Raw genomic sequence first — 14,316 nt, forward strand, 5'->3', positions numbered from 1 at the left:
TACCACAACATCGGCATCGGTCACTATTATGCCTAGAATTACTTCCTTCTCCACCATAGTTTTTTTTTCCAGGTATAAGGCCGTTTCATTAAGGAATATTTTTTCTTGTTCTTTCTTTGCTCATGCGCTTCAAGCGAACCCGCTAGTTCCTCAATCGACAAATCCTCCAAGATTTTCGACTCTTCAATTGCGCATACTACATTTTAAAAATTCTCGGTTAACGACCGCAGAATTTTTTCTATAATTCTTGAATCTGTCAGAGTTTCACCATTCCGTTTCAGTTGATTCGCAACCGTTTGAACACGAGTGATGTACTCGGAGACTCCTTCAGTGTCTTTCATTTTCATGGCCTCCAATTCGCCACGCAGAGTTTGTAGTCGCACTTGTTTGACTCGGTCCGCACCTTTAAACGTTTTTTCCAACATATCCCATGCTTCTTTCGCTATTTTTGCACCCGCAATTTTCTCAAATCCGGACTCCTCAACGGATTGAAATAAGAATAAAAGAGCAACATTATCTTTCTTTCGTTCATCCTTATACGCCTTCATTTGTTGTGCATTCATGGCACCAAGTTGTGTTTCACTTTGTTCTTCACATCCTTTTGTAACAATTTCCCATACATCTTGAGCGCCCAACAATGCTTTCATTTGATTGCTCCAATTATCATAGTTAAACTTGGTCAATTTTGGAATTGACATATGCCCAAAAGTTGTTGTAGTATTCATCTTTGAAATAATATTGACTGGCTCTAGATACCAATTTGTGATTACAAATGTTTACTAATAATCTCTCTTGGTGCTTTGACGAAATAATCACAAAAATTTATAACATGCCAATTAGACTTTAAACAATATATTTGACAGAATGTAAAATGAGCTAGGGGTGTGCACGTGAAGGAACAAAAGGAACAGAATGCTTTTATTTATTTTATGCAACACAACACACATAACACGTACACGTCTATTTATACATCTACATTTCAACCGTCATAACTATTAAATGGTTGTGATTTTTCTACACATTCTGACTTTTTCTAATGGGTGTGACTTTTCACATCAATTGTTAATAACCTATCAACGAACCATTAGAACCATTCACTAAATGGTTGTGACTAAACTTTAATAACTAATAACTAACCATAACCACCTTGCTGTAAATAACTTCCATCCAACTAACACTATCTTGTCTAATATGAGATTATTGATGGGAAAATAATCACAACGGGCAATCTACAAAGTGGAAACAAACCCGTTTGACAAGCATTTCCCGACCCGTATGAACCCGTGAGGAAACTAACAAACAAGCTATATCAAAAACCAACCCAAATCAGTCTCCAAATCTGTTCCAAATCAGTAGCTAAACAATAATCAAGTACACACTAAAACACGAGACTTTTTACGTGGAAAACCCCTCGAAATCGAGAGTAAAAACCACGGGACTCGTAAGCCACTTAAATTCCACTATCATCAACAAAGAGAGCAATACAATAATCCTTCTCTAGATCAACTAGAGGTATACAACATCATCATACTCTTGAACAACAATAATCAACAAGTATATGAAGAAATTAAAGACAAAAGATGAATGATTCACCCAATAAACTGCCCTCTGTTCCAGCAGCAAGAACACGAGCTACAGGCCTCTTTAGACGAATTCAACGGTTGAAAACCTTGGCACTGATGTCAGGAAGACACAGCCCAAATTTGATGAAGATTCAACGGTTAGATCTCCGGGGATCGTCGATTTTCTGAACTGCTGTATTTTTAGACATAAATTGAGAATCTCTCTTTTTCTTTTTGATCTCTCTGATCTATCTACTCTCTTTCTTAATGAATACAGCTGCGCAACTTCAAATTAAAGATGCCCCTTGATGGTTGACCAAGTCAAACAATCAATTGGGCTTAATTTGTTAGGCTTGGGCTAACCACATAATTGGAAACCAAATAAAAAACCCAACAATTATCTCCAACATACTCTGCTTATGATTTGTTAGTATACCTAAATCTTCATTCATCATAAAATTAACTTTTTTCAAAGTAACAGTTAAACCAAATGAAAATGATAAATAGTATCGGCTAAACAAATTGGCCTAATGCCGAACTTGTTGATCATCAGTTATGCTTTAAGAGATCTCACATTTAAACACAACGTGTAATTAAGGCCAATTTGTTAGGCATATATCATGAGTTTTATTACATGATCACCCTGATTTTCCAACAATTTGTGAAGGTATTTACTTAAGCATTACTTTGTATGTACGGAACCGATGATTGCGAAATTGCAGGTAAGAATACGTCAGCCAGTAAAAGGAATCGATAATTTGTGCGGAGACGTATCCTAAAGATGTAGAAATTAATCAATGAAACCTGGTGGCTCCCAAGAATCAAAACATCAAGACCAATTAAAAGCTTGACATGCATATCCTAAAAAGTTAATTAATCAATAGAAACCAGTGATTCTGGGAATCAACACATCACCACAAACAAAAAGGTCGAAGACCATACAGACGACAGCTTAGCACTAAAAAAAGTGTGGTCTTTGCAGACACAATGTCTTTTACGCAAAGGCAATCATACTTATTATTACTAACTTTTGATATCATTTTCAGTGATCTACTCAATAATGCTATCCATGAAATCTTATATCACATAATTTATGTAAGTTAACTTCAATAGATGGAACTGTAACAACTGTTTCAGGTTTCATTGTTGTGGCAATTTGTAGGTTTGATGTTAAATTCAGGATTTCAGGGTAAGGGTAAAAATCTCCAAAATGTTTATTTATTTATTTATTTATTTTTTTCCTTCCTAGCTTCCGTCTTATGTCTTGTGATGTTTGAATTTATTAGGAGCAAGTTAGAAGTAAACTGTTGAATTTATTCGGAGCTGATTAACTCAAAGTCGAAAGTAAGCCAAAAAAGGGCAAGATGGTGCACGGGGTCGAGCTGAAGAAGTTTAATGTTGTCGGCATGTAAATTAGACTTGATTGTGATTTAGGTTTACATTTTGATTTCAGTCCTTCGTTTTGTTTAGGTTGCGTTTGGTTAGGTTTTTGCGGGTGTTGGTTTGTTTCCTTTGTTCCTAGTTTGTGTGTCTTTTCTTTTGTTCTCTTGTTGGCTAGGTTCGGGTAGCTTGCTTGCCCCTTTAGTTCGTTTTGCATTTTAGTTTGGCGCCGAGTTATTTTCTTGTTTGTTTGGTAGGTCTTCAATTTTTCGATAAAGTGTTTCCTACATTTTAATAATTTTAATAAGTGTTTTTGACATTTTTATACAAGTTCTGTTATTTTGCAAAAATTCATAAATAAATAAATAGAAAGAAACTTTCCCTAAAAAAATTTAATATCAATCATGCAAGAAACGAGCAAAATGTCTAACAAATATGTATGAGTCAGTACCACTAAACCAACAAGACAAGGATACAAGACAAAATGATTTTATCACTTTTTTACCAATTAGTGTCATTATTTATAATCATAGTTATAATTATAATTATAATTATAATTATAATTATAATTATAATTATAATTGCCTTGAGAGGTTATAAATTTTTGTGGCACAATTGGTAGTTAGACCTTTGTAATTTTGTTATTCGCTGCTTCTCGCTAGAGAGATTATTTATTTGAATGAAAGTCGTTAAAAAAGTTATAATTGCCTTGAGATCAACTTCCTGAAAGTCAACACCTCCTAATTCTGTTTGTATAATCATCGTCATATAGTACTCAGATTGTTTACACAAAAATATTTCGCTGTTCAAAAAAAAAAAAAAAAAAGATTGTTTACACAAAATGAGTCTCAGATGTACTGATCTAAGCTATTAATCACTTAGATAATTACAAATCTACTAGTGCAATTTCAACGTAAGAGGGATTTATCAAATATCATAACACTAACCACATGTTAATTTAAGTAATTTAAGTTTTTTATAGAGTAATGGTAAATGTGAGTAGTGACGGATCTAAAAAATTGTAGTGTCGGGGAAAAAAAGTTATTTAAAACAAATAAGAAAACATATGCGACTTAAACTGCATAATTATCCAAGAAAAACATAATTACGTAATTACATTAACGTAAACTATAGCAATAACTAAAATTTAACTTTTTATTACTACCTCCGTCCCACCACAAGTGTCCACATTTCCATTTTTGAATGTCCCATTTCAAGTGTCCACGTTGTGTTTCAACTAATGAGAAGAGGTTATTCGGCAGAAAGAAGATTTCTGATTGGTGGAGAATAAAGTTAATTTTCTAAAACTGTGTGCAAAAATTAAGAGAACACATGTAATGAGACGGAAGGAGTATTGAAGGCTTGGACTTTTGAAGCTTGGGCTGATACGTTAGGCTAGGCTGGGGGCAAATCATCAATATAACAAAACTAACATCAAAATTAATGGTGTGGGCTTTTTTTTAGGGCTGGGGGCATGTGACCCCATTTATCACTCTGGCATCGCCCCTATGGGTGAGATTTTTACTCATATGAAATGAACTAATCTGTTTACTCAGCAACTATGTCGCATCTAGTGAAGTCCTTTTGTGAACATGAGTCACTACAAGCAAGGTTGGAGAACTTGAATTTCGGAGAGATCTTGTTTGGACATTTTTAGGAAGATCTCGACATTTGAAAAATCTCGGGGAGATCTCGGACGTTGACTTACGTTGACTTTTTAGATTTCTAAAAATAAATATGTATATATAAATAAACATATGTATATCTATATACAAATTTACAAGATTATAAAAGAAAATCTGAGAACTGAGCGAGAAAATCCGAGATTCTACAAGAAATTTCGAGAAATGAGTGAGAAAATTCGAGAAATCGTGGCTTTGACCAAGTTTGACCCTGTTAACTGAGAAATCTCGAGTAATGAACATCTCGTCTTGACTACCTAAAATTGAGATATCGGTGAGATTCGGAGAAAAATAAGGAGATTTACAAGAGTAAAGTCTAAAACTGACTACAATGCTATCTTGGATTACACAGGTTGATTCTTTGATTGCAAAAATTAAAATATATTAAAATAATATAATAATACTGTTAATAAAAATAAAAATAAAAATAAAAAAGATTAAGAATAAAATATATTCACCGACGCGGGCAAAATAGGCCAGTACAGTAGGCACGTTCTGTTTTTCCCCAAATTGTTTCTTTATCAGATCAGATCGCTTTCGTATCAACACACTCCCAAGTACCAATCCTACTCAAATCTCTAAAAATCCTTCCACTGCAACTTAAAACCACACTATACTTTCCAATACTTTCGTAAATCAAATTCTAACACTATAAACTTACCGTTAGCAAGTCAGTTAAAAGTTTGTTAGATCTGTTGCCTAAATGGCGGTGGTGGCCCGTCGCGGTGGCGGATCGGCGTTCTCATCTGCTGTACGGAGCTTCTTTTCTTACCGGATATTTGTATCAGCTATGTTCACTCTACTTTTTTTCGCTACTGCTTCCGTACTCTTCTCGTCTCATCCTACCTCTAATTTATCAGATAACTCTGTAAGTTTCTCTTATACTTGATTTATGTGAATGTAATTGTTTATGTTTTATGTTATTTGATTGAATTAATAGTTATATATATAGTGGATCTAATTGAGGCTACAATTTTTGATCTGTAATGGATGATGTATAGTGTATATGTGATGTGACTAAATCTGATTGGTGCATCACTTCAATTCGAAAGACACGTATAATTTGCATAAGTTCAATTAAATGAGTTTGTAATTGGCGTCTTGAGTCTTGACTGCCTTTTAGAGTCTAAATTGAATTTCAGGCCAGATTTAAAACCCATGGAAATTTGATTTTACCATTCTCATGGCGTCTCAATTTTATTTTACTATTTTTTAAGTAAAATTTCCTACTTATTGGCCGGAGGTCCACTCGGAAGCAATCTCTTTATCCGTCGATGTCTACTTTTGAGATTGTTTCACTCTGGGTGGAGAAATGACTTGTTTTTACTTTCGGATAGGGGAATGATTGTCTACATCTCACCTCCCCATACACCACTCATGTGGTATTGGGTTTTGTTGTTGTTGTTGTTGCTGCTGGTGGTGGTGGTGCTGCTGCTGCTGCTGTGGCCGGCGGCGGTGGTGTTATCGGCGAGAAGTTATTTATTAGTTTAATTGATTGATTTTATAATAGGAATTACAAACAACTGGAAGAGCATACATGCACAGGACATTTCTAGCATTGAAGTCAGATCCGTTAAAGACTAGGTTGGATTTGATACATAAGCAAGCGAGTGATCATATGGTACTTGTGAACGCATACGCATCATATGCTAGGAAGCTTAAGCTTGAGATATCGAAGCAGCTTAAAATGTTTGATGAAATGGCGACGAATTTTTCTGATATAGGTGTGAAACCAACGTATCGTACTGCTTTGTTTGAATCTGATGGGCCAGTGGATGAAGAAGTTTTGAGACAGTTCGAGAAGGAAGTTAAGGATAAGATTAAAGTTGCTAGGTTAATGATTGGTGAGAATAAGGAATCTTATGATAATCAGTTGAAAATTCAGAAGTTGAAAGACACGATATTTGCAGTTAATGAGTTGTTGATTAAAGCTAAGAAGAACGGGGCGTTTGCTAGCTTGATTGCTGCAAAGTCAACCCCAAAAAGTTTGCATTGTCTTGCGATGCGTTTAATGGGCGAGCGTATTGCAAGCCCTGAAAAATATAGAGATGAGAAACCTAAGGCTGAGTTTGAAGATCCTTCGTTGTATCATTACGCGATATTTTCCGATAACGTGATTGCAGTGTCTGTTGTGGTGAATTCGGCTGTAAAGAACGCTGATGAACCATGGAAACATGTTTTTCATATTGTTACGGATAAGATGAATCTTGCTGCAATGAAGGTTTGGTTTAAAATGAGACCGATTGGAGGTGGTGCGTTTGTTGAAATAAAAGCAGTTGAAGAATTTAGTTTCTTGAATTCTTCGTATGTACCTTTACTTAGACAAATCGAGTCTGCAAATTTACAAAAGATTTACTTGGACAACAAGGCAGAAAACGAAACCAATGAAGTGAAAAACACGAATTCTGCAAACACGAAGCATTTGTCAATGTTGAATCATCTCAAGTTTTACTTGCCAGAAATGTATCCAAAGTTGCACCGCATATTGTTCTTAGATGATGATATTGTGGTTCAGAAAGATTTAACTGCCTTATGGAAAGTTGACTTAGATGGTAAGGTTAATGGGGCGGTTGAAACATGTTTTGGATCGTTTCATCGTTATGCTCAGTATTTGAATTTCTCACACCCTTTAATCAAAGATAAGTTTAATCCAAAGGCTTGTGCTTGGGCTTTTGGCATGAATGTATTTGATCTTGATGCTTGGAGACGTGAAAGATTAACCGATCAATACCATTATTGGCAGGACCTGGTACGTTTTCTTTTTTGCTTATCTTTTATATGGTTCTGTTTTGCTGTATTTCACTTTTGTTTTTGTCCTTTCACAATGAAGCTAATCCTTTTTACTTACAATCACTTTTTGTGAACGATTAGGTAAATGGCATAAAAAGGTGCCAATTTTAACTAATTTTCATCTTTTTACCCCTAAAAAGGAATTTTTAAGTGGCTTTTTTTTTTTTTTTTTTTTTTTTTTTAAACCTTTTGGAGCAACAAGACACTACAAAGGTCTGTTTTAGGTGATAAATAAAATAAAATTTAATTACCTTCAGATTGAGAAATAGGTATAGTTGAATACTCTTTTGTTAGGCGGAGCTTGAACCTAATGGTTGGAGGGGCAAGATTTTGTCGAATGTGTGATATGTTTTTTAGCAACAAAAAACGTAAAGTTTGGAGGAAAAATTGTAAATGTTATACACATTTTAAATGACAATATCGATCCTAATTGTATATCAAAAAATTTAACTTTTTAAACTTTAGTTTTAGATTGATTTCAAGTTAAAAATGCCTATGAGATATGAAAGAATGAAGTAAATTGTTGATGAAAACAAAATATGCAAGCCTTCACCATTTTAGTTATATCTTCTTCAGACGGACTCCGATTTAGTTGATTTAAAAGCCCATACTTCCGTAACTCAAAGGGCTACAAAATCCCATTACTTGGAGAAACTTTTGGAGGGACGAGGGCCACCTCCTTCCCTTATAAAACTCCGCCCTTAATTTGTGCCTTTTACCCTTGACAATACAATTATATCTTAACGACATCGAGTCTCAGTTGTAGATTCTTTATATTAAAACTACTCTTCTATCTAGTTTATCCCCACATGAGGTGTAACATTTTGTTTTGTTTTTATCTAACTTTTCATTTTAAAATGCATATTAGGGATATGTATAAAAGTATATATAGATTAATTTGATCATCATCATATCTTACTCAGAATCATTTGGATCAGAAATGCTATATGTGAACTAATATTCTTTAATTTTGCATCAGAATGAGGATCAGACTTTGTGGCAATTGGGGACACTGCCACCTGGACTAATGACCTTCTATTCAACAACAAAGTCATTAGACAAAACGTGGCACGTTCTTGGACTCGGGTACAACCCAAGTATAAGCATGGACGAGATTAATCACGCTGCTGTTATTCATTTCAACGGGAATATGAAACCATGGCTTGATATAGCCATGAACCAATACAAACATTTATGGACTAAATACGTTGACAATGAAATGGAATTCGTGCAGATGTGCAACTTCGGTTTATAGACAGGGAAAACAGAGGTAACTCAAATTTTGCATCTATTCACTTTGGGTCTACATAGTGTGCTATTATGAGCAAAGCTCTGCAATTGTCCCATTATTTATACACGTGATAGTTTAAGTGTTGAAATGTTAAGTTGAACCCATTTGCTAGGGCAACATACACGTTTAAATGATTCTTTATATCTATAAGCTTAATGTATTATCGAGGCAAATGTGTAAGTTATTTATATCGTTCCATTAGACGTATGATGTATCTGTACTCTATGACGTATCTGTACTTTATTAATGAATGTTAAGTTTAAGCTTAGTGACTTGATGACAGTTTTGTAAAATGTGAAACATGATTGTGAGCTATAAGCTCAAACCTTAGATGGCAACTTAAGCCATTGTGTTTTAACTCCCAAGTAAGTTTGCAAATGGGTTCTTACTCCTTAGTTAAATCGAATTCAATTTGGAACTTGACTGTTGTTAAAAGTTTACATATGGATTTTTTAGTTGCTAGACATTATTCGTCGCAATCTTAAACGTTGCATTGCGACCATTATACTTCGCACCATGACAAAGCTTCTAAATCAAACTTCGTAGCGACCAACATCCATCGTGCAGCAAAGTCTTCAATCCAGCAACCCAAACTTTTAACACCAAATTCAAGTCATAATTCAACATTAACACCAAATTCAAGTCGTAATTCAACATTTTGAAATCGTATCAGTTATTAAACTCTTTTAACAACTTGGCCCGAGAGTGCATAATCGACGACAGATGTTTCATGCAATTCAACTTGCATAACTTAACACTATGAACGAAAAGTAAAAGTAAGATCATGTGAAACTTTTGTTGGTCATCAAGGGTAGAGGTGGGCACCCGAACCGGTTTTCAAAAAACAAAACGGTCTAGAACCGGAAACCGCTCTAACCGAAACCGAAACCGAAACCGAAACCGGTTCTCGGTTCCGGACCAGTTCTGACCGGTTCCAATTTGAAATCAAAACCGGTTTTTTTCTAGGTAAAAACCGGTTATTCTCAAAACTGGTTAAAACCCCAATTTTTTTCAAAGGGTAAAAAAAAATAGCCGTTTGGTTTGATTTTTGTGCAGTTTTTTGGACTTTTTGGCCATTTTACCCCCACTAGTGTAGTATAAATATATGGTATTAGTTTTGGTTGAAATCACACATTCTCATACTCTTAATTCTCAAATATCTCTCTAAATATCTAATTAATTCATTAAGAAACAATAACGCTCTAGTTAGTATGGCTACCTCTCAAACATCGGCTTCCGATTCCGCTTCCGTTGGAAAATCTTCACACAAATACACCACCAACGATGTTAGCCACATAGAAACACCTACCCGAAAAGGTGAGGTTTGGGCTAATTTCGACTTGTGTGTAATGCATGATGGGGTGGAAAAGCTCGTTGTAAAAGATGTGGGAATTTTTATTCAAGTATGGGTAACACTTCTTTACGAAAACATCTTGCTACACCTACAAGTTGTAAAGCAATTGTCGATCAAGATACGATGCGACCTCCACTTGGTCGGGATGACTAACTTTTGACTTTCGATATGGAAGGCCTTTGTATCGATTTAACAAAGTATGTCATTCAACAAGGGCTTCCTTTCAACCACTTTGACAATCCAAAGCTTACGCAAATAATTCGTACTCGATTATAACCACGACATAACAATGTAAGTCGTTCTACTTTAAGACGTGATGCGTTTAAATTATGGAAAAAAGAAAAATTTGATGTTACTGAAGGTTTTCGAAACTATAAATATAAGTTTCTATAACATGTGATGTTTGGACCGCACCACACGGAACGAAAAATTCTTATTTAGCTATAACCGCTCATTGGTTTCATCCCGATTCTTGGTTATTAATATAACGGACAATGGCTTTTATATTATTTGGTTATCCGCATACGGGTAATAATATGAGAAAAATTCTACACGACACTTTAATTGAATATAATTTAGACGATAATGTTTTTAGTATTTCTTTAGATGATGCGTCAAATAATAATAGTGCAATGATGTAAAAATTCATTTAAAACCGATTTTAGATGGTGTTTTATTATATACATGTTTTGTTGCTCATATTATAAACTTGGCCGTTCAAGATTGTTTAAACTATTGTAGTCCGTTAAAAGATAAATTTAGAAGATTATTAGAAACAATATATCGTTCGAGCAACGAACGACATCATAACTATAAAAAAATAAGTTAAAAATTGTGGTGGGGTTTGGTTAGGGCATTATTTTGATAATAATATTCGATATTCGATGGAATTCTACTTTTATTATGTTTGAAAATGTATTACGACAACATGAACCTTTAACGGGTTTTAATGAAAAACTAATTAGAAAAGGATTGTCCGAATCGTTTGAAAATCAAGAATGGGATGACTTAGAAGCAATAACAAGTTTTTTACAAGTTTTTAAAGAGGCAACGGACAAATTATCGGGTGTTTATTACCCAACTAGTTCACTTGTTTTACAACAACTTTATTTAATGACGGAAAAAATAGTCGAATTTGCGGGTTCTAGTAATTGTTTATTTAGACAAACAATTTTTCACATAAGAAAAAAGTTAAAAAATATATTTTGGGAAAATACCCATGGTTTTTTGTTGTGCTTGCGCGCTTGACCCACGAATAAATTTCAATGGGGTCGAACTTATTATGATAACAATATATAATAATTTGGATTGTATGTACGGCCCCGAAGAAAAACGACCCCAACTATATAAATAATCAAATACATGAATTTAATTAAATTTTTGAGCAATTATTTGGAGTTTACGTAACAAAATATGATCGACAAACAAACCCAATTGTTGACCAATATGCGGTCGGATCGTCTCATTGAGCAGGGCCGGACCTGAGAAATTGGATGCCCAGTGCGAGATGGTCGAAATATGCCCCTTGTTAAAAATTTAAATAACACACCATAACATTTTAAGCGTTTAAACCATAATCAAACTAGAGGGCTCATACCAACATTGATTTTATTAAATACATACAATACAATACAAATTGTAGGAATAAATACAATACACTTTACTTATATTTGAATGTTAACTTTGATATATTTATTGAGTTATATATGGAATATGAATTCACTAGCATTGCTGTTCGGGCTACCCGAGGGGACGAGTAACCCGAACTCATGCTTTGATGTACGCAACCCAACAATGATATATGAAAAATAATTCTTGAAATATGTTATTGGGGCGTGTGAACTTACCATCGATATATATTCCGTACCGTTTATAAGTTATTATTATATTATAAAAACAACTAAAGAAAAGGTAATTAGTGGTCAGGGCTCACATTTGTATCATACTCATTACTTTTTCAAATACTTTGTGCCTTCTTCTTCGTCTCACATGTAGCTTCTATTAAGCTTTACTAAAAAATTTCAGTTTTTTAATAAATTTTTTTAGAGAAAAGTGTTCACAAAAATTTGATGCCCCAAATTTTGTGATGCCCGGTTCGATCGCACCTGTCGCCCTACCCTAGGTCCGGCCCTGTCATTGAGGGCCCCAAGACCTTAATATAAGCCTTTTTAATCAATTACGTGAAGACGCTACGGATCGTGCAAGAACATCAACACCTACAAGCGAGTTGGGAAACTATAAACTTGGAAACTTTACACCAAACATCTCTCCCGAACAATTTCACATTTTTGACGTATTGGGTTGGTGGAAAACAAAAGATGAGATAGCCACCTATCCAATATTATCCGCTTCATCTCGTGACTTATTAGGCGTCCAAGCTTCGACCGTAGCTTCCGAATCGACCTTTTCGGTTAGCAGTCGAATTATATCCGATAGAAGGTCAAGACATACACCCCAAGCCGTGGAAGTATGTGTATGTTTGAAGGATTATTTGGATGGGGTAGATAGGATACAAGATCAAACATCATTAGAATTGTCATTCGATAATGATGTGGAAGATTGTATAGCGATAGAAGAAGAACAAGCCAGATTATCACCAACAACAACTGAAGAAAATACTGACACCGAATTGGAAGAAGGTGAATTTGATCCATTTCACATTGATGAAAGTATTACAAAAATTCGACAACACTTACAAGATGATGAATTTGATACACATGATCGATATGAAGAAACACAAAGGTAACACGAGTATAACGTGTGATGGCCATGCCGAAGCCCGATATACTTTAGTTGTAAACTTGTAATACATTTTTGGGTGATGGCCATGCCGAAGCTCAAAATGTATTAACTTTTGTATATATTTTTATCGTATTGTTCGAATAAAAGTCTTGTTATTTATAGTTGTAACTTGTAAGCGTTATAAATAAATATGTTGTTATTTATATTATTTATAGTGGTAAGCGTTATAACTTATAATTATATTATTTATAGTGCAAACCGAAAAAAAACCGATTCCGAAAAAAATCCAAAAAAAAACCAACCAAAATAACCGAATCTGAAACCGGAACCGGTTCCGAAAAAAACTGGCTTTTTGGAACCGGAACCGGTCCAAAACCGGTTCTGTGAATCTATAATCAAGGGCATATGTTAGGGTTGTTGGTGAATAGCAATTTTCCTCATCAAAAATTAATATTTCACATAATGTAAATAAACGCCGTTAAATTCACTTGTAAGACCATCGATACTTGTGATTTTGACGTGGAGTGAAAAGGGGGTACTTTTGAGTATTGTCGCTAACGTGGTCATGACAGAAAAAATGGAGAGTTATAATGGGGAAGGTGTTAGAAAAATATGACATTTAATTTTAATTTTCTGTTTTGTTTTTTTATTTTTTTAATCAAATAAGATAAACACTTACATAATTAAAAAAAAAAAACGTTACATAATTTAAAATTCATAAATAATAAAAAGTGCAATAATCTAATTATGCTTAAAATTAAAACTTACAAAAACATAAATATCCTAAAGATTTAAACATTAATTAAAAAAACAATAAAGATAGATAACGGCTAGTTTGTAGAACGAAAGTTTGTTGGAAGGTTTCAAATATGCTCTATTAGATCTTCACATAGTTGATCGTGTACGTTTCTATCACAGATTTCCTTTTCTCGTGATCTACGATCCTTGACTCTTCTTCTGATATTTCGACGATGCCTGTTTTCTAGCGTGTCTAGCCATTCTTCTTCCCATCTGCTAATGCAAAACCGTTATCTTCTTGTATCATGTTGTGTAAAACAATACAAGAATACATTATCCTTAGCATCTTATTGACGGTCATAACTCGTGCCGGAGTTTTTAAAATGGCAAACCTCCCCTGTAGAACACTAAATGCATGCTCCACGTTCTTTCAAGAACTTGCTTAAAATCTTGTAAATTTGATTCGTGGATTCTCAATAGGTTAGAGTAATCAAAAACACCTTCTTTGATTTGGAGAAATAACTGAATTCGCATTCAAAATTGTCTCTTAAATATGTGTGCTGGGTACGTCGGAGTTTGTGAAAAGTAGTCATTCTATCTGCAGTTTCACGATCTATATTAATAAAAATTCATGGGTTTCGTTGCACACGGTGTCTTGAACTTTTGACCATCTCCGGTTCTTCATAAGAGGAAAGTAGTATCAAACACAATATGGATACTTTGAGCTAAGAAATTCATTTATTATATGTGAGAATCAGAAAATTTGATAGAATATTG

At 34.3% G+C, this 14,316-nt stretch overlaps 2 protein-coding genes across 2 annotated transcripts; one reads left to right on the forward strand and one right to left on the reverse strand.

Annotated features, from left to right (window-relative positions):
• Positions 1-203: 203 nt before the first annotated feature.
• On the reverse strand, positions 204-725 carry LOC139868717 (uncharacterized). Its single transcript, XM_071857053.1, has one exon. It carries the CDS (start codon positions 723-725, stop codon positions 204-206), a length of 522 nt encoding a protein of 173 aa, XP_071713154.1.
• A 4,397-nt stretch (positions 726-5,122) lies between these two features.
• On the forward strand, positions 5,123-8,980 carry LOC139866023 (probable galacturonosyltransferase 9). Its single transcript, XM_071854154.1, has 3 exons — positions 5,123-5,492; positions 6,135-7,373; positions 8,394-8,980. Exons 1-3 carry the CDS (start codon positions 5,328-5,330, stop codon positions 8,667-8,669), a joined length of 1,680 nt encoding a protein of 559 aa, XP_071710255.1. The 5' UTR covers positions 5,123-5,327; the 3' UTR covers positions 8,670-8,980.
• Positions 8,981-14,316: the final 5,336 nt, after the last annotated feature.

This window comes from Rutidosis leptorrhynchoides, chromosome 9, assembly GCF_046630445.1.
Source record: "Rutidosis leptorrhynchoides isolate AG116_Rl617_1_P2 chromosome 9, CSIRO_AGI_Rlap_v1, whole genome shotgun sequence".
Taxonomy (NCBI): domain Eukaryota; kingdom Viridiplantae; phylum Streptophyta; class Magnoliopsida; order Asterales; family Asteraceae; genus Rutidosis; species Rutidosis leptorrhynchoides.

Bases quoted from the DNA above. Each gene is read 5' to 3' on its own strand.
- LOC139868717 (XM_071857053.1), bottom strand. From the start codon at position 725: ATGAATACTACAACAACTTTTGGGCATATGTCAATTCCAAAATTGACC.
- LOC139866023 (XM_071854154.1), top strand. From the start codon at position 5,328: ATGGCGGTGGTGGCCCGTCGCGGTGGCGGATCGGCGTTCTCATCTGCT. The intron at 5,493-6,134 runs GTAAGTTTCTCT...ATTTTATAATAG, and splicing joins CTAATTTATCAGATAACTCT to GAATTACAAACAACTGGAAG. The intron at 7,374-8,393 runs GTACGTTTTCTT...ATTTTGCATCAG, and splicing joins ACCATTATTGGCAGGACCTG to AATGAGGATCAGACTTTGTG.